The 20583-nt window shown below is 33.5% G+C and overlaps 3 protein-coding genes across 6 annotated transcripts in view; 1 reads left to right on the forward strand and 2 right to left on the reverse strand.

Annotated features, from left to right (window-relative positions):
* Positions 1–5377: 5377 nt before the first annotated feature.
* LOC127802533 (vestitone reductase-like) lies at positions 5378–7713 on the forward strand. The gene is made up of 4 exons (XM_052338380.1): positions 5378–5510; positions 5778–6296; positions 6682–6877; positions 7343–7713. The coding sequence occupies exons 1-4, from the start codon at positions 5387–5389 to the stop codon at positions 7482–7484; spliced, it is 981 nt and encodes a 326-aa protein (XP_052194340.1). The 5' UTR covers positions 5378–5386; the 3' UTR covers positions 7485–7713.
* Positions 5451–13181, reverse strand: LOC127802534 (glutathione S-transferase 2-like). 4 transcript variants are annotated; one of them, XM_052338384.1, is made up of 11 exons: positions 13052–13181; positions 12836–12947; positions 12685–12741; positions 11752–11837; positions 11574–11645; positions 10969–11022; positions 10821–10896; positions 9426–9487; positions 8918–8977; positions 8566–8660; positions 5451–5598 (listed from the first exon to the last, which is right to left on the reverse strand). In XM_052338384.1, exons 1-11 carry the CDS (start codon positions 13160–13162, stop codon positions 5595–5597), a joined length of 789 nt encoding a protein of 262 aa, XP_052194344.1. In that variant the 5' UTR covers positions 13163–13181; the 3' UTR covers positions 5451–5594. The 4 variants fall into 4 exon arrangements, with proteins under 4 accessions (XP_052194344.1, XP_052194341.1, XP_052194342.1 ...); XM_052338381.1 differs by lacking the exon at positions 5451–5598 and adding an exon at positions 6048–6363; XM_052338383.1 differs by lacking the exon at positions 5451–5598 and adding an exon at positions 6742–8472.
* Positions 13182–18242: 5061 nt separating this feature from the next.
* Positions 18243–20583, reverse strand: part of LOC127802691 (ATP-dependent DNA helicase 2 subunit KU80) — a 39097-nt gene continuing 36756 nt past the window's right edge. The window contains exons 10-12 of the mRNA XM_052338649.1: positions 20248–20577; positions 18832–18962; positions 18243–18706 (exon numbers count right to left, since the gene is read on the reverse strand). Coding sequence (XP_052194609.1) covers positions 18649–18706; positions 18832–18962; positions 20248–20577 — 519 coding nt within the window. The 3' untranslated portion in view covers positions 18243–18648. The remainder of the gene's footprint in view (positions 18707–18831; positions 18963–20247; positions 20578–20583) is intronic.

The following is a 20583-nucleotide window of genomic DNA, read 5'->3' on the forward strand; positions in this document are numbered from 1 at the left end:
TAGTCCGTCCCCAACAAAATTTTGAAAACATTCATTTCTCGTTGGGATAAATAATTTATTACTATTTTAATTATATAAAATTTATAAATTTAACGCTAATCCATTACTAGTGTTAATTTAGAATAAATAATATAAAATAAGTAGATTATTATGTTATTTACATCAGACAATATAAGATTTAAACGACCTGGATAAAATTAGAAGGGAGCGTAGACCCCAGTCCCTTCTCCACTCCTGCATATCTGCATCGAACTTTGTAATACATATAAAATTTATTATTTTTAAGAATGAATTATTAAAAAATTCACTCCTCTTATAACTCATTGATTATTTTTATTATTCAAAGTTCATTCATTTAATAATAAATTATAAAAAAAACTCACATAATTAGAAAAGGGGACCACATCCAATATAGAAAATTTAGACCTATAGAAAGGCTTAAAGAGAAAATTTGCCCCTAACTCTAAGTGACAAATTTTCTTTTTTCTATTTGCATGTGATTTAAAAAATCCAAATAAAAAAATGGAACAATAAATATTAAATGCAGCATTGGTTTATAGTTTGTTACCAATTTGAAAAACAAGTGTCAAGTGTGGACTTTCGGCTTTGACTTTCAGGTTTGACTTTCTTTCTTTCTAGATTTTAACCAAATGCATTTACCATTTATTACCAATCTGTAAAACACACACAAATATCATTTATTTGACAAGAGTCAATGTTACCATTATATCAATATTATTATAGTAATACTTTATTATTTTTATCTGTAATTTTTTTAATTAATTTTTTTTACATAAAATTCTATTTTCGTGTATGATTGAGAGTTTGATTGTGATTTATATTCGATCTAATTTGATAACAAAAAAAAAATAATAATGACTTTTTTCTATTCAAAATTAAGATAAAATGGCAAAATATATCTCATTTCCCTACTTCTCTCTTCTTCATTTTTAAAACTAAAAGAAACACCAAAACTGGCACCAAACATATTTTTCCTTACTTTTAATAAATGAGCCCATCCATCTTAAGATGATAGATATTGGAGTCACCCATTAGTTAGATCTTTAAGCTTGAATGGTGTGTTTTTTAGATTGTGTTCTCTTTATTTTTTTATTTTTTATTTTGAATTTATTTTTAATTTTTTGTTTTGGTAATCTGTTTTTAAAAAATTGAAAACGTATTCTCTTTGTCATTTTGAAAAACTATTTCTCAAAACAGAAAATTAGAAAACTTGTTATCTTTAAAATTTTAAAAATAATTTTTTAATAATATTTTATTTAATAAATTTGATTATTCAATAAATTAAAAAAATTGAATGTTAATATATTATTAAACAATATACACATTTTAAAGTTAATGAATTTTATAATATTTGTTTCCATTACAATAATAAAATATGAATAAATAAATGTATTTTGAATTTAAAGTTTGTTTTGGATGAAGAGTTTTGCTATGTTGCCCACAGCCGGGCAACATAGCATTTGCCTAGCAGTGATGGGGGTGCGGGCCCATGCTAGTGGGGCTCACGCTTGTGCATGGTGCCTATGCCCTTCTCACTAGGCAACATAACATTGTCGTTTGGATGAAAACATTTAAAACAAAAATTTGTTGTTTTGAGTTTTATTTATAATTTTTTTTATTTTTAAAAATAATAAAGAAAACGCGTTTTCATTATTTTAGAAAATTAAAAACTAAAAATGACTTGAAAACAATAATAATAACGCAACCTTAGTTATTTAAGTGATCGCAGATTATTATTAAGAGTAAAGAAGTTAATAATATTATTTTAAATGATTTAAAATAATGATATTTTTAGACTGAATGGTTCACAATAAATAAATTAATAAGCTACCTTAAATGGTTCATAATAATAATATTTATTTATAGACTAACTAATTCAATAAAAAAAATACATATATTGTGCTATTGATTACTCATGTTTTATTCTTGGACTATCATAAAATAAAAAGGTCACATTATTATAGTTTTTTTTTATTATTATTTGTATGGCATTGAACAAGATAATATCATGTAGGCAACTTTCATATAGAAATATACCGCAGTATCACAATTACATTAAATAATTTTTTTTTATCAAAATTAGTGTTGGTAAAATGACTAAAATCCAAATGATCATATTTCGACTTGGGCAAGATAAAAGGTTGTTTGACTAGTGTTGGATATATAAGGTTCAAAGAATTCGTATTTGTATTTAGAATTCACTCGTGGGTTGATCAGAGACAATATTTAGCATTCATGTTTTGTTATGATACAAACACTTTCTCTTTATATAATATCTAGGGCTCTGCTATGTTGTCTACTGGCGGGCAACATAACATTTGCCCACCAATGAAGGAGGCGCGGGCCTCATGTACGTGGGGTCCGTCTTTATAATTTTTTAGATTAACCCTCATAAAAATACCAAGTAAAAACATATATAAATTAAGAAAAAAAATGAAACTCCTAGAACACAAATTAAGTGTTTGGGCCACGATAAGTTAGAATTCGCACCAGTAGATTGTGGGTTTGATTTCTTACCTTGCATAGTAAGTTAAAATCTTTACTTGCGATTTATCTCTTTTACAGAAATTGAGAATACGAATTATGAGAGACCGTGCAAAAGCAATAATTTTAATAAAAAAAAATGAAATCAATAATGGAAAACAAGCCTATTCTTTACAGAAATCAAGCAAACTGACTCGACCCCCCAAACCATCGGCGGATGTAGGGGAAGGCTGGCGTGGGCTGAAACAACAGTAATATATTATATATTATATATTATATATATATGTGTGTGTGTGTAAAAATTCTGACAAAGTCCCAACTTAATATTAATATAGCCTAGTCCCAAAACTCTCCCTACATCCACCCTACCCCGAACGGAAGGTGTGATGGCAGCCAATGCCATTATATATAGATGTCCTATGAATATGATGGCTGTTCTTTCACAAACTAAGGATAAAATCCAAAGGCTGCTGCTAAACAAATGACCACCACACATGATGAATGAAATACAGTAGCGCTCGAGAGAGAAACAGAGAGGGAAGATGGTGATAACAAGGCCACTGTTTGTGTAACAGGATATGTTGCTTCACTGCTTCATCATGATGGTTACAGACTTAGATTAATTCATTGTTCCATCTTACCCAGACATATATATATATATATATAATATGTATGGTGCCATTTACCACCTTGTTTCTCTGAAAAGTTGTGCTAATTCATGCTTGCCTTGTAAGAAAAAGAACTCCAAATCCAAGTTACTGCCAACTCAAGATGATTGCCAATATCATGTTGTTGGGAAAAAACAAGACACTCGAGAGCGATTTCAAGAGAAAATTATTCAAATGATTGATCTCAGCTAGGGTAGTACTGACAACATATAAAAATTGGACATTAAGTCATGAAAATTTGGCGTCTTTTGATGATTTATTAGTTCCTGATCATGGACAGACAGCAACGAAGACCTGAGCTTCCTCGCCAACCTGCCAGGACAGGAGCTTCAGACAAAGCTGCGAATGGTGAGTGGAAATGGAATGAAAAGTTTGAATTACACGTGGAGCTCATGGATTTGGGGTTCGAGTACAATCATGGGCCTGGAAGAAATCTACAGAGATGCAGTTGGATGATGCAAAGAGAAGAAGTGCTTTCTCTAGTCAATTTATATATCTCTGGCACTGACTTGCAAAAAATATCAGCGAGGCTTGGAATATATTAATTAAGAAGTTCATTTGTGATTTATTATAATTTTTTTTTATTTGAAATCAAGAGCACGAATAATAAGAGATCACGCAAGAGCAATAATCCCAATAAATCATGAGGGTTCAGATTCAACTTTTAAATTCAATTAATGTTGCTTTTCAATCTCCTTATTTATCACAATCACGAACCTCGTATATGAGTGTCAAAAGAAGATAAATATAAATATTAATAATTAACAGTTTTTTCAGATTCAATTAAAAAACATATCATTTTTAATAATTTTTTATTTGTATTAAATTACTACTTACGCCAAATGCATCTACTTTCAAGTAGATATTTTAAGCAAATGATGTCTTCGATTGAGTCTTTAATTTTTCTAATTATTGTTCTGTTTGGGAAAGAATTTATAGAGTGGTACCCAGTTGAGATCTGTAATTTCTATTTCAGGACATAAAATGTTAAAATGATATTATTTTGCAATTTATTGAAGCTTGACCACTCAACAAGTTTTCTCATCTTCCAAACCTTATCCTATCCATATGTAGCAACCTATGTAACAGAATTTATCCTTCTTCCAGCTCACATTAAGTTCTATAATAAGAGTCAAAAATTAAAATGAATATCTAAACAACCTCTATCCCCACAAATATACAAGAAAGGAAAACTTTTTTACACGAAGTTTAAAGTAATTGTAAGAATTATTCCCGATGTTTGAAAAGGTATAATAAATATTTTTGAAATTTAATATTATGATATAATTTATCTTGTAATGTTAGTTATCCCTAATTAAATAACCAAAATTCCTTCGTATTTAAAAAATTTCTCTCTTTATTTGGCCAACGTCGCCCTCTCTTTCTTGTGCTTATTGTGATCCAACTACATCTACTTTCACAATTACCCGTACAACTATTGCCACTAATCACCTCGCTTTTGTCCAACATAAAATAATAATTTTTTTTCTTCTTCTTTTTCTTTTTTCTCTCTCAATTTTTGGTGATCGAATCCACTTAAAGTTCAATAAAGTCCTAACAAACCCTTTGCAACTGAATTCGAATTAAACTGGCATGATTCATTTGTGTTTGTGAATCAAGCCCCTTGCATTTGGGACCCCGTAACTGTTGGTGGTTAACAATCCGTGATCACTAGTTAATTACTTTTTATGTTTATTTTTTTAAATTTAGAGAATAAAAAAAAAGAAAAAAGAAAAAAAAAAGAGAATGAAGGACAAAACGGTTATTTTATCTACTTATTTAACAAAAAAAGTTATTGCTATATTTTAACTTGAAAGGTGTTTTTACAATTACGTTAAACCTCAAACATAAATATTGTAATTTACCCAAAAAGGCAAAAAAAAAAGAGAAATCTGTGGATTTTGGCAGGTATACAACTTGATAAATTAAATTTAAATTTAATTTTCTCCATGAATTATGTCTTAAAATACCATCATTTAATGACTCCCGTCAAAGCAAAAAGTAGTAGTGACTCTTGTCTTATTTCCCACAGGGCAAAGGGTCATTACAGATGTCCCTGTGATTACTTTTCTTAAATTAATATATGAGTAGACAAAAGTAAAAGCCAAAGGGGCTGCCAAAGAAAGCAGCACACATACGCAACATAGTAATACCCCTTTCTGTGTGCACAGAGAGAGAGAGAGAGAGAGAGGGGGGGGGGGGGGGGGGGGGAGATGGAAGAAGGTGATAAGGGCCCTGTTTGTGTGACAGGTGGAACAGGGTATGTTGCATCATGGTTGATCATGAAGCTGCTTGATCACGGTTACAGAGTCAGAACCACAGTTAGATCTTGCCCAGGTACGGTTCCATACTTCCGTGATCTGTACCCAGTTCTGGTGTTGAATTTGATTGAGGGCTGCCTCGCAAGAACTCTAAATCCAACTATCTGTAAATCAAAGATTTGATTATTGCATGTTAGACTATCAACAACAACCAGTATTCAGAGTATGTCACTGAATCTATATTGACACAAAAACAGAACAAATATCAATTATATATATATATATTGTTTTGTTATATTGAAATCTAATTTGACTTTTTTTTCATTTATAATTTCTTAAACAGACAACAACAAAGACCTTAGCTTCCTCACAAACCTACCAGGAGCATCAGAAAAGCTTCAAATATTCAGTGCAGACCTTGAGCAGCCAGAGAGTTTTGAGCCAGCTATTGAAGGCTGCATTGGAGTCTTCCACGTAGCTCACCCCATTTATCACAAAGAACCAGAAGAGTTCATGACTAAAAGAGCAGTCCGCGGAACCCTTGGAATTTTGAAGACTTGCCTTAAGTCGAAGACAGTGAAAAGAGTTCTGTACACTTCTAGTGCATCCACCATTGTGTTCAGGGACAAGGGATCAGATGTTTTGGATGAAAGCTATTGGAGCGACATAGATTACATGAAATCCTTAAATTTCAATGAAGTTTCATATATGATTTCCAAGGTTAAAACTGAGAGGGCTGCCTCAGAGTTTGCTGAGAAACATGGAATGGATCTTGTCACTGTAATTCCCACCTTCATCAATGGACCCTTCATTTGCCCTAATTTGCCCAGTTCACTACACGCTTCAATGGCGCTAATCTTCGGTATGTATTATATTCTTCATGGCATGCCCTAACCCCAGGCCCGAATAGAAACAAGCTCCCCCTAACCCTAATAGGCAAAAATTGTTTCCATACTCAGCCTAACTTGTATCAGGTTAAACAAATGTATTTAGTCTCCCACACTACTAGAACTATGTGAAATCAAGTTTAGCAGAATCTGAACTCACATATAACTCAAAGAACAGAAGAAAATATACATAAAAAAAAGTGAAATTATACAATGGTACAACTAAAATTGCATGATTCAAGTATTGCAATGCTTAGAAATTGAAGGATAAGTTGTTGCTGCTCAATTTTGTGGATCAACTTAGCTTCCACAAAATACCATGTCATCGCTGCATTTATTTTTATTTTTCATTTCATGCAGGCAACAAAGATCAATATAACCTGCTTTCCAAAGTACAGATGGTGCATGTAGATGATGTGGTCAAGGCACATATCTTCCTTTTCGAGTGTCCTGATGCAAAAGGAAGGTTCATTTGTTCAAGAATTACCATAACAATAGATCAGATGGCTGAATTTCTATCAGGCAGATATCCAGAATATCTCATACCAACACCTGAGTGAGTTCTACTTATTTTCCATTTAATTAACTTTTCTTATATTGTTTCGTTCATATCTTAGGCTCCCTTGATGAGTAGCTTTTCACAATTTTTTTAAGAGATGTTCCTAGTTTTTTTTATTTAACTTAACACGAAAAGGTTTTGGTCAGAAAAAAGAAAAAAGTTCAATAGGTGAAGATATAAAAAATTATACATTTTGGCCAATTTCCGCTGTAGCTCAAGAGATAAGATACTTTTAACAATGTTATGCAACTTCCTTTCAGAATATATAAAATTAGTCTTATTGTAAAGGTATTATTAACATATCATATAGCATTTTCTTACCAGGAAAAAAAAACTAACAAAAAACTTGTGTCTTTTTTAGCCACTTCCAAATACCTTACATAATTTTCTTAAGCTATTCTTTTTAAACTGATTCCTATGTTAAATTAGCTGGTGCCAATAGTCATTCATTTATTTCTGCAGTTCTTTGAAAGAAATTGAAAGGCTCACATGTGCTGAGGTCGCATCAAAGAAGCTCCTAGAGATGGGGTTCAAGTATAAGTATGGCCTAGAAGAAATGTACGACGATGCAATTCGATGCTGCAAGGAGAAGGGTTTTCTTTAGGGCATTATCCATGGCACTCAGTTCTTCTTGAAATATGAATAGGATCTGCATTGTTGCTGCAAAGTGCAAACTAAGAATAGTTGATCTCTTTGGGTTATGTCTTTTATCTTTGTGAAAGTAAAAAAATAAAAGAAATGCTTTAATAAATAGATAAAAATGTATGTACAAATTTTTGTATGGAAGTTCTCTTTGAATATAGTTTTCACAGAATAATGTAAGATTTTTGTCATTCATAGATCAAATAAAACTTGTCCCTGCCAAAAGTGGAAGGAGTTAGGAGGGAATGCCGTTTGCCTAAGAGACAGGCAGCTTCACCTCTATTCTACTGGTTTGGACTAGAATGGTTCAGTAACTAGGGCCACAAATTCCTTTTTGTTCCAGTGCAACTTCCATGTGTTTTTGAACTTATACTTTTAGCATAACAAAATAGGGAAAAGGCTTGAAGATGATAGAATTTCTCTCAGGCAAGCTTGTAATGGCAAATCTTCCAACTAATATTGGTCCATCTAATGGATACACAGCTAGCTGTACCATACCAAGATATAATTTGATTATCCATCAATATTGCCTAAAGAGTGACCCAAGTGGCACGTTTTCTCCATTCTTAGTTTTGCTCATATTAAGAACCTGGGAGATGCAATGGCAACTGTTAACGTGGACTTCTTATTTTCCCTCCTTTCCCATTGGAAGAATCTCAACAAGGAATTTTAACTCAAATATGACAGAAATTTCATATGCCCTTAAGGATTTTAAACTCTGATACCTCATAGATAAGCAAATTTTCCACTTCTAGCTGATTGCATTTTCTAGAAAGTTTCCATTAATCTTGTTAGCTATAATTATGACATTAAAATTGGCTACTCTAAGATACAAAAGCTTTAATTGAACATACATACGTTCCAGACATTTCAACCTTAATAAGTCAGTGAACACAAAAACAATGAAGCCTTATTCATATATATGTTCCAGAAATCTTGACCTCAATAAACTGGCAAACATAAAAACAACAAAGATGGTCAATTGTTACATAGAGGATCCGTTATTTTAAACCACAAACACACGAATAATAAGGTAGACTTACTTTATGGCATCAGGTTGTCTTTCTGGCAAAGATGCTTGGAATTCTGGTAAAGCCTTGCATGATTCGAATATCTTACTTAAAGTGGGGAACTTGGACTGCAGAAATTAATTTAAGTCATAAAATAATTGCATATCAGGAAAAGCAAAGAATATTAATGATTATAATTAGAAGCCAGACATAAATAAAATAAAGTAAAATTCTAAAAGCCAAGGACTGAAGTAAGATCAAGGATTCTCAAGGACATCCTATGCACATGTTCAAATCCTTTATGGGATTAACGCAATTTGTTACTTATCAACATATACACACAAACATATAGAAGACTATCTGAAGCAAGAGAATTGGAGTATACCATGTCTATGTCGAACCTTCCAGTGGCAACAGCAATTTGTGGGGCTAAAAATACATCAGCCTGCAAATGAACCTTCAGTTAGTCTGGTTGTAAGGTCCTTCATGGTTATACACGCCTTAAATATGCCACTGCAAAAATTACACTCCTTAAATATGTCCTTGTCACTAATAATGAAGCACATGGAAAATATATATTGCCATGGAAAAAAGTAGTATCATATCAAGTGTTCCAGGTCTTGTACGGATCATTTGTTCTTCATCTGTCACTGCAAAAATTATGCTGTAACTGCAAAAATTACTCAAACAGCATAATTTTTGCTACTGGACCATCCCCAAAAGATTTTGGTGGAGACCATAATTTTGCTGCTTTGCATGATGCCAGGATATAATGCCTATTGCAGTAGATCCTCAGTGGAATGTTTCATATTACCACATCAAGTCAGACAACAAACTTAACAACATTGAGAGGGTATAATATTGGAGTCAAAAGTTCAGCAAGCAGTTAGCACCATATAGAGTTCTTCTCCCGTAGCATATTTTGCAGCAGAATCTTTTAGCAACTTCTCCAGAGCTGTAAAAAAATCAAACCTCTTATAGTGTTATGAATGAGAACATGTTTAACAGCTTAACATGGAAGACATAATACGATGAATTATTTAGTTTTTCATCACAAAATTCAGAGGCCTTTAATACAGGAACATGTCAGGGGCTATTTGAAAATGCTGAGGCTTTTTGGTGTTCATTTTCGGTTTTAGTCTGCATTCCACTCAAGGTGTGTCCATTTGAGTTAGAAAAAGTAGAAACTGAACATGTTGTTTGATTTTACTGTCAGTTGTTAAAAAATTGGAAAGAAAAACTGGAAATGGTGTTGATTTTCCTAATCTATGCTCAATTTAAAAAAAAAATGATAGAATTAGATTTTTTTTTATTTTCTTAGACATACAAAAATTCATCAAAATTCTCTTTGTCTAGGAAAAGCCCACTTACTTCTTCATCCATTATCATTGCATGTATATGTGTATATATAGACAGATCGAGATCTGGGTTCAGAAATAGAGGGAGAGAGCCCACTTCTTTGTCACTTTGTGTGTGTGCTTGAGTGTGTGTGCGTGTGTATAGAGAGAGAGAGAGAGAGAGGGAGATAACCATATACCCCGGAATCTGCACTCAGCAGGTCAGCTACCCCATTTCTTCTGTGTGTGTGTGTGTATAGAGAGAGAGAGAGAGAAGGGGGGGGGGGGGGGGGGAGAGAAACTGATGCAAGTGATGATGATGATGGTGGTGACTGAAAAATAGTGTTCAGTTTGTTTGTGTTGATGGTGGAAAGTGAAAATGGAATTGGTTTTCATGTGTGTGTGTGTGTTAGAATTTCCATTCCGTTCCATAATTTTGGCAAGGATTTCATTCACTTGGAAAAGGCAACACTATGTCAAACGGTGTTGCCAAATTTTCCATTCCGTTTTCAATTCTGGAATGAAATGGAAATCAAACAGCCCTTAGCTTTTTGGTGCCATCTAGATATAGAATGTCTCAAAGGATAAGGCCATTCCAAATTTGTTCATGAAAACAATAGAAATAAATAATAGAAGACATATAAGTCTGCTTTCAAATAGGAGTTGTATCTGTATAACTGGGAGCAGAATGTTATCAATATCTCCACCTATGGTAAAGCAAATGCAAAAGTGATAAGGAAACACAAGATTATATTAAAAAACATGTTTAGTGCAAAACACCATAGAAGTGCGAGAACCAAAAACCTTTAGGGAAAGACATGAAAATTTATTTGCAAACAAATGTCTATAAACATAATATAGAATGTTAGGATTTCCCATTTTAGGCAGGCCAGAGTTTAAAATTGAAGGACATAAAAGAAATGAGATTACAAAAGTACAGAAATTCATTACCATCAAAACCTTTCTCTATATTATACTGAGCCCAAGATAATCGCTCTGCAGGACCAATTTTTTCCTCAATTAGCTTCTGCAGGAAATGAAGATATGAGAGGTTTCTCTTAAATGTATGACCAGCATTATACATGCAATACATACATACCAAAATCGACAACATATGAAGAGGCTGTATACTCGAATTAACAACACTTGCAGCCTGCCGAAGACATGATTCTGAATCAGAGTCAAAAACTAACTCATCCTACATCACGGAAAAATATATACATGTTCCTATCTCTTTTGTGATTCAGCCTACCAACTCCACCCTTTAAGATTGATCCACGGAGGATGGAACCATTATGTAAATTGCAAACTTTTATCTTGATGATTCCAATGGTTCCAACTCCATGAATCCCACAATAAATGCTTTCAAGCACCATAAGGACACAACTGTAACTCCTGAGCCCCTTCTACTGTAATTAGCTATGTTCTGAGTGTTTATTTCATTCTTGCTATTGAGTAGTTTAGCCTAAAGGAGCTCATTAATAAGTATACCTACAGTCAAAAAAGGAACTCATAACCTTGGCGCCAACTTCAAAACAAACTGAAAGTCAAATCCTTGAGTTTGACAGAACCAAATGTTCTACGCGCCTATGGTCCAAAAAGGACATCATAACCTGTGTTCCAAATTCTATAACAAACTCAAAGTAAAATTCCTAAGTTTCAGAGAACCAAATGTTTTTGTAACATGCTGACTTCAAATCTAACCTGAATATTGAGAGCTTTTAGTCGTTGATCAGCAGGCAACAGAGCATTCTGAGGATATTTCTCTTCCAAATACTGACAAGCAGCAATCATGTGCACTCAAATCAATAGAACTCAGTATCAAAGCAAAGGCCAAGCTGAACAAGTTCATAAAATCAACAATATAATACAGTTAACCAACCATCAATATGGCAAGCGAATCTGAGACGACCACATCGCCATCAACTAGTACTGGAATTAAATGCAGAGGATTTAATTTCTCAAATTCTGCACGGCATTAGTTGTAAAACGGTACCCGTCACATTCTGGACTAGTGATGTTTAATGCAAGTTTTTAAAAAACTGCATGCTGTATTGGCACTAGGATTTCGGGAAGGAAAAGACCAATGAAATGAAAGACAAAAGCCATATTTATTTATAGATACACCAGTGATAAGAGAACTGGACTAGAACAGCCAGTTCAACAGGGACCCGTCAATGAACAGTCCAATTCAAAGCAAAAAACTGCCTAGTTGAACAGGCACCTTTAATGGTTTCTCTTTTATTTTTAAATGTTAAGAAATAACAACCATTTGAAAGATCTTAAAGGAATTTATGTCTACTCTAATGTGTAATTTGGTTATTGTTGATGTATGATCAATTTGTTGTACTTATTGATTTGTAATTTAGATATTTGATCTTGATTTGATCTTATTTCAATCATAAACTTGCATTAACATTGCTGTATGGATTTTTTTCTAATTGTAGTATAATGTTACTCAATAATTTTTTAAAGTCTATTATAGTATTTTGTGATAAAATTTATCATTTTTATGTCTAAGTTCTAGTTGTTATGTATTTATTAATAAAAAAGAATCCAGTTCAACCCCGATTTGAACCCTTGGATCTCTAACATTTCTGATTCGATGCTGGGATCCAACATATTGGGTTATAAAAGAAATAAGTATCTGTACAAACAAGCCATCCCTTTTGGTTTTACTATCCATAGAAATACTTGCATTACAAGTACTTTCCTTTTTATTCCATCCCAGTTTCGAAACACAACATGATGAATTAGTGGTGAATTTCTCCTTCCATCAGGTCAAGGTTTTCAACCAAGTAATAACTCCTATCACCTGGAGAAAATTGCTCGCCTTTCGCTAGATTGACTGATTTGTACTCGTAAGGAAGCCCTGGCAATCCGATTCCAAGAAATTCAAGACAAAGTTAGTGTACGGTAACGGTAACCGATGCAAACAATTCTGAATTCGACAAGAGAAAACCAACCTTTGAGGTTTAAAGCAAAGCGAACGCGCCACGAGCACGAGCTCTGCCAGAAAGAGTACAAGACGATCTTCGAAGCTGGTGGCGGCATTGATGATTCTTGACGAGGGCTTTCCTGCAAAACCGACACTGGATGGTCAGTTGTTCCAATCTGAAACCCTAACTTTGTATTGAGAGAGAGGGAGAGAGAGTGTGTGCGCGCGCGCGCGGGTACTGTACGGCGGAGGACATGACGACGGTTTTTTGGTATTGGCGGTGATCGGAAGGAAGCAAAGCTGCAGTTCGAAGTGGGTGAATAAATAAATGAATATTCAGGACAGGGACAACCATGAGAAAAACACGTGGCTGTAGCAAGTTTTACTAGCTTTTAGGTCATTTTCACGGCCACTTTTTGGTTTCCGAATTATTTTACCATTTAAAATTGAAAATGACTTAGACACGTAGACATAAGTTTTAGGGCATCAGAAATGACTTATTACACATTTTTTTTTTTCTATCATTGAATTTATTCAATTCCTAGTTGGATTGAGTAGTTCAATCGTAAATAGAATTGACTTATCTTAAGTTTGTAGAAGACCATTTCTTGGGTTTAGTTAGGCTCGAGTAGAATATCGAGGTAAGGGCAGTCTAGTTAACGAATCGAAGGCAAACATGAACCAAGTAAGATATAAATGTGTCAACTAAGCTAAATCTTGAATATCATAAGACGTTCCCCACTTAATTTAATGTAATTGAAAGTGAGGACATAGAAATAATGTTATCCCCCTAAGTTATGAGGTTGAATTTGGCCTTCAAATGTCAATGTCAAAGCTAAAGAAAGCCTTTAACTACCAAGGTCAAATGTGGCCTTCAAATGTCAAGATTGAGGTCAAAGGCCTTTAATTATGTTCGTGTGGTTACTAAAGTAGCACCTAGGAGAGAGAAATTTAAGGTAATGAGGTTATGGTGTTAAAATGAAATCAGTTGACCTTTGAGACACTTGGGTTATACATGAAACCTGGAATGTTGAAATTGAACTACCAGGTTAGATGTGATTGATATTGGTTATACGTGGGTAATATAGAGGATTGAGGCATTGAGGTTACCTTAATAGATTCTTAAAAAAGAATGTGGAGATGTTGAGGTATGCTCACATAAGCACATAGAAAAAATATGGTTTGTCGAGGTTTACTCCTCAAGACTTGTGAAAAATATATGTTTCATCGAAGTTTACCTCACCTAAGCCTTAAAAGAAAATGCAGAGATGTTGAGGTTTGTTAACTTGAGCACATAGAAAAATTATGGTTCATCGAGGTTTACTCGTTACGACTTGATGAAAATATATGTTCATCAAAACTCACTATCAGGACTTAAAAAAATATGCTTTCTTGAGGTTTAAGACACTTAGGATTTGTAAAAAAAAGTTGAGGACCCAAAGCTATGTGGCGAAGGCAACCGAGGTTTAACACATTTGACCCTTGTGTGAAAAATTCAAAGTTATTAAGGTTTGGTACACTTGGGGTTTGAAAGTTTTGAGACCCCAAGTTTGTTACACTCGAATTTTGAAAGTTTTAAGACATCAAGGTTTGCTACACTTGTGCCTTCTTAAATAATTCAATATTATCAAGGTATGTTATACTCGAGCTTTGAAAGTTGTGAGACACTAATGTTTTTAACACTCACGCTTCCTTAAAAAATTCAAAATTTGCGAAGAAGTTATTGAGGTATGTTACACTCAGGCTTTGAAAGTTCTAAGACATCAAGGTGTGTTACACTTGTGCCTTCTTAAAGAAGTCAAAATTGTCAAAAAGTTGTCAAGGTTTATTATACTCAAGCTTTGAAAGTTTTGAGGTGCTAAGATGTGTTACACTTGTGCTTCCTTAAAGAATTCAAAATTTCCAAGACATTGTTGAGGTTTGTTATACTCAAACTTTGAAAGTTTTGAGACGTTGAGGTTTGTTATACTTGTGCCTCCTTAAAGAATTCAAAATTATTGAGGTCGAGGATGGCTAATAAATTCCAAAACCAAAGGCAACTTAAAACCCAACCTCAAAATAAATTTATCTTAAAATTAAGTTTGAATTTATTTCCTTAAACTCCCAAATATTCAAAAATAATTTGGTGTGTTACACACTTGGCCAATTAAATATTTCTTAAAATTAAAGCCAAATTTATATCCTCAAATCTCTAAATATTCTAAAATATTTTGGGGGTGTTACAACTGCGATATTTTATCTATTAAAATTTTCATAAAATCGTGGAATAAACATGTTCCTTGGTTGGACTACTCACCAAAGAAAATAATATTGGCACACAGAAAGCCATTGGCCCTTATCAGCAGTTTTGGAGGTTTGTATCTCTAGTGACTACGTACTTCGATTATTAGTTAGCTTCACCTTTTGTTAGCAAAGTAGTCTAACATGAGGTTGCAGTTGCAGTATGATTGTAGTATGGGAATCAATTCAATGTCTAACTTTTGTTTCTAATCAACGAAAATCCTCAAATTCCCACAAACAAGGTCTATTAATGATGCAAAAAATTGATTATTAACATATTTGTTCGGAAAGTACAATAGTTGGCTCCCACAAGTAAAAACTTTGGGTTAATGAACTTATAAAACAAGGATTGCCCATAACCATGTCAAGAAAGTCACTACAATACCCAAGTGAAACATGGAGCAATAGTAAAGATAAAACATGTATGCTAGAGATTATAATTGAGAATGCTTACTTGGGAAGAAAGATCCTCCTTTATTTATAGTAGATTAGAGATAATCCTTTACTTATAATTAATCACATTGTTAGATAGTGATTAAAAATAGTTATCCTAGACAAATACAAAGATATTAGACTTATCTTTGAGGACTAACTTCCTAAGATTTAGGAGAAAAGGTTTATGCAAGTTTATCGAGATTAAGATTATTCTAGACTTTAAGAAATAATCCCAAACCATGATTGAGATTGTTGCTTAAGTTTAAGGGAGAATCCTAGTTGGATTGAGTAGCTTAATATCGAGCAAAATTAGTTTACCCTTGGGTATGTGGAAAACCCATTTCTTGGGTCGAGTCGGGCCTAAATAGAATATTGACGGTGAGAGTGACTAAGTTAATCGAACTGAGGCTGAGTGTGACACAAGTAAGACGTATGCATATTAACTCAGCTAAATATCATATATCATCGCTGACAATAAGTATTTGTAATGTCTTCACCACATGATCACATGAATCTCTTTCAGTTTGAAGGCGACAAAAATTTACAAGAAAAGACAGTGAATAAGAATGTTTTAGACAACAATAAGTGAGGACTAGTTCTATTATTTGTAGGTAGTATTTGTTAACTAAGATATGTGGTAGCAAAGGTAAGATATGAGAAGCATTTTAGACTTTTGTTCTTTTTAACGTGTTTGTTAAACTTATTTGACCATCCCTGAAAAAGCCATCATGTGACTCCTTATTTTACTTTTTTAACATAAATTTATCTGTCCTCCTTCTTAAGAAAAATTTATCTGATATTTTACAAATAAGCATAAATTACGCACATGCCCTTTATAAAAACGCTCACCCATTTCTCACTATTCATCTTATTTCCTGAAAGTTACTGTTCATCTTCTTCATCCCATCGTCCGCCCGACCACCAATCTTCCTTGCCTTTCATCTTCTTCTTTGCCATTGAATCGTTTGGCCACCATTGGTCTCCATTTCCCATTCGTTTTATAGTTTGGCGACTACTGATCTTCTCGTTCATATATCCGCTGGTATTTCTTCGATCTTCCTTTGATCTCTTTGGCTTCACCAATCTTTCTGTGATTTTCTCTTTCTTCGATCCTCATTCATCCGTTGGTCTTTTTTTTTTTAATTTTTTTTATGTTTTGGCCGTTTTTAATTATTTAAGTAGAATTATTGTAATTCCACCAATAATTATTTCTATTTTTTAAATCTATTTTTGAACATGAATTTAGAAATAAAATATTATTTTTAATTTTTATTTTTTGACAATTCAAATTTATCATAAAACACTATTTTAATCATAAATTTGTTGGTGATGTTAACATACAATTTTGAATGAATTTTGTATTAGGGATATTTTGTTAAAAAAAACTCTTATCTCATTGCTTATCATATGTATTTAACAAATATATGAAAAAATATATAATTCTCAATATATTTTAAAAAATTTAACAAACAATATGATAGAAATCTGTAAATACTTCTCAAACTTATTTTAATCATTTTATATCTTGATCCGAAAAATATTTTAATCTCATGTTGATGCTCCTTTATCTTACTAATTTTAACAAATGTTACCTAAGAAAGAATTGTGTTTCTCTGGACAAGTAAGAGTTGATGGGCCCTATGTTATGTAATTTGCTTGAACTGAGAATTTGGCTAATTGTATGATTAATTGTAGTTTTATTTGTGTGTAGGCTTTTTTTTTTTTTTTTGGTAAGAGGAAAAAAAGTGTTCATGAGCATATCACACTTGGAGAACTAAAAAGAGTGTTCATGAGCATATCACACTTGGAGAACTCTATCTCCCAATCGGTCCCAAACTCAAATAAAAGGGAGAACTCTATTAGGTAGGATATTGAGAGTGCATTTTTTTTTAAATTAAATAACTTAAATTCTAAATTATGTTGAGTGGAGCATGGTATTGTTAGTTTTTTAATGAGTAATGAGTAAACTGCAAAGAAAGAACATGCTTGAGGTTTAATGAAATTGTAAAAATCACTCTTAATGTTTGAAAAATAGCAATAACATCCCGTTATTAAATAAAAAGACTATATAATTATTTTATCTTACATTCTTCCTTATTTTTCATTCATTTCTACTCTAATTTAAAAAAAAATAAAAAAAACAAACAACCAATGATAATTGAAAAAGTCTTGGAAGCCTGAAAGGGTTACCGAGAGCCTTACAGGAAGGGGGCAAAAAGACAAAATTACCCCCTCAAACTTTGCAAAGCATTGCCCCTGCTCTGCTTGCTCCCATCCCATGATTGCGCCTCCGCTGCCTTCTCCTCTTCAAATAACTCCTGCTCTTTGCTTGCTCCTCTCCCATGACTGCGCCTCCACTGCCTTCTCCTCTCTGCGGCACCTCGTCGCCTCACGGTCGTCACCTTGCTTTGAGAAGAGGCGACGATAGCAACGAGGCAACGACCGTGAGGTTGTCGTAAGACTCATGATAATTAATCATTAGCCATTGAGTTATTTGAAGAAAGTGAGAGAGTAAGCATCGCTATCATTGTTGTTATTGTCATTGACTAAGAGAGACAAAAAAGAAAAAAAAAAGATTCTTTTTTTAAATATATGATCATTTTTGTCATCTTTAAATATTTAATTGGAGTTAACTAATAACATAACATTAAATATCAGAAATACTCACTATATTTTTTAAATATAAAAAATAATTATTACAATTAATCTAAACATACCGCATGTAATTTTCCCATTTTGTATTTAGATTTCATCACATATCTGTGGAGCAAACAAGATATATAGCTTAGTCGTTCATTTCGCTAATCGACCTTTGTCCGCCAACCACTTCAGGTGGGGTGGAAGCTAAGGCTTGTCCAACAGGATCACTCAAAAATGTTGTTTCTTCTTGATACGGCCACTCCCATTGTGATATCCATCACTATCAGTTCTTTTTTAAGGGTCATTTGGTATGTCCCAGGCATGGATGGGGTCATTAAAGCATACATTATCAGGGATTTCTCAGGTACAACAAAGTCAACATCCATAACAAATTTCCAAGTACATGCATGTACAATAGTCCTTTCAAATTCAGTGTGTGGCAGATGTGAAGTTACTGCAAAACGTCCAAAATTTGACAAACTGAGGTCATTGCCCTTGCTCGTGCTTTACCAGAAAGTTCCTCGCTTCATCATCCGTAATTTCGCTGCTCAGGAGAAAAACAAATGCTATTTAGAAAGAAAAGGAAACAATGGGCTGAAGTAATAAATAGTTCTCCAGATGTGTAACACAGGGAATTGAAGAACAAGAGGAAATCTAATAACAGCAAACCTGTCTATGGCTTCAGTCTTGGTGATCAAAGTAACCTTTCTGGATGCAAGAAATTCACAGAAGCTGTTTAGGTCTTTCTCCTGGCAGAATTTACAGAGATGACGCAGGAAATCATTGAATTGTTTTGGTTCCTGTAAAGAAAGAAGTTTCATGATTCAACCAATCTCTACTATTTAATTGTAACTGTCACACTAAAACATTTCTTCCTAGGACATAAATGAATAATTCAAAATTAGTTTAAACTTGGACACACAAATTATGCATACAGGTGCTAAATGTGATGCCTTCAGCATTGATCTTGGACTCTCACATAAGGCTCTCAATTCCCAATATATCAAATCATATAGCATAAAAGAATTCCAAATTTTGCATAGTTTTATGAACTTTAAATTCCAGAAGTCAATATTTCATAAGCATCTTACATTGGATTTCATTCACCCCAAGTCAGATAGGCATTAAATCACAAACTTTAGCCCCCTGATCGTTGACATTTCAAGTTGTCTATTATGAAGAAAAACATTGTTGTGCATTAAAACTACTGTACTGAAAAAGCAAGAAGGCTTTGCTCCTTGAGGACAAACATGAGATAATTGAATCATCAACTTAAACAGATTTGTAAGCCAAGAAAACATATCAAACAGCAGAGTCTGCATTTGTTTGTACTTGTATGTTGCTAAGTACGGTTTCTAACAAACAACTGGAACTGGTAAGAATAGAGACTTTGATTGTCCAGCAGCAGTAACATGAACTGATGTTCCACGTATTTACTGACACTAAGCATGCCTACTAAACAGTATCACATAGCAAACAAGCAACAAGAATGCTCATGAAAAGGTGGAGAGGCTAATTGCAAGAATGCCACGGTAAAACCTCAGATCTAGATAGTTGAGGAATTAACTGATGCATTCAATTAGAATGTCTACTAATTAAATAAAGGACATTCCTCAAATCAAGACAAAGATGTCTTTCCTAATCTATACAGAAATCATCATATAAATAGGAATTTGTCGGAGCTAAGAGCTCCCATTTGTCGTTTGAGAACCTAAAGCTGCAAACCTAAAGAACAATTGAAATTTGAGGACACAGATTTGCTTTTAAGAGGAGATAATAAGAAAGCAGAGGACAGCAGGAAGAAATTGCACTGTACACCACTTTTGAACAACAGCATTATATAATCCAGGGATACACTGGCTTATGAAACTATCAATAAAAATAAAATAAAATAATCAAAAAGATCAAATCAAATTGGGAATGAAGGGTGCACAATTTACCCAAACAGCAAGATGGCTTTCTAATTATTTATAGATTGAAATAGGAAGAAGCTCAAATTCATTACGAAAAAAATCATCCTTTTTGTCTTGTGTGTGCGGAAATGGGAGGGAGGAGAGAGAAAAAAATGAGTGGAAGAATGTATACCTGCTCAACAATGCAGCCCTTACGAAGAGAGGCTAAACATTCTAGTGCCTTCTGATAGTTATCCCCCTCATATGAATCTTCCACCAGGTCAAAAATTTTATTCTTCATATCTTTAATTGCTTTATTAACCCATTCGGGGCTGTCTCTGCGGGATATCATAGCTTCAAAATCTTGGATAGGAGTCGAGTCCCCAATTTTCTCAACTTTAACCTCAGATCTATTTCCAATTGAATGCATAACTTTAACGTCATCTGGATTCCTAAGGCCCTCCCCTTCATCACTTGATCCAGAGGGCTTCTCCCTGTGTAATCTTTTAGTTGATTTCTTCAGCTGCAA

The sequence above is a fragment of the Diospyros lotus genome, chromosome 5 (genome assembly GCF_014633365.1).
Source record: "Diospyros lotus cultivar Yz01 chromosome 5, ASM1463336v1, whole genome shotgun sequence".
Lineage (NCBI taxonomy): Eukaryota > Viridiplantae > Streptophyta > Magnoliopsida > Ericales > Ebenaceae > Diospyros > Diospyros lotus.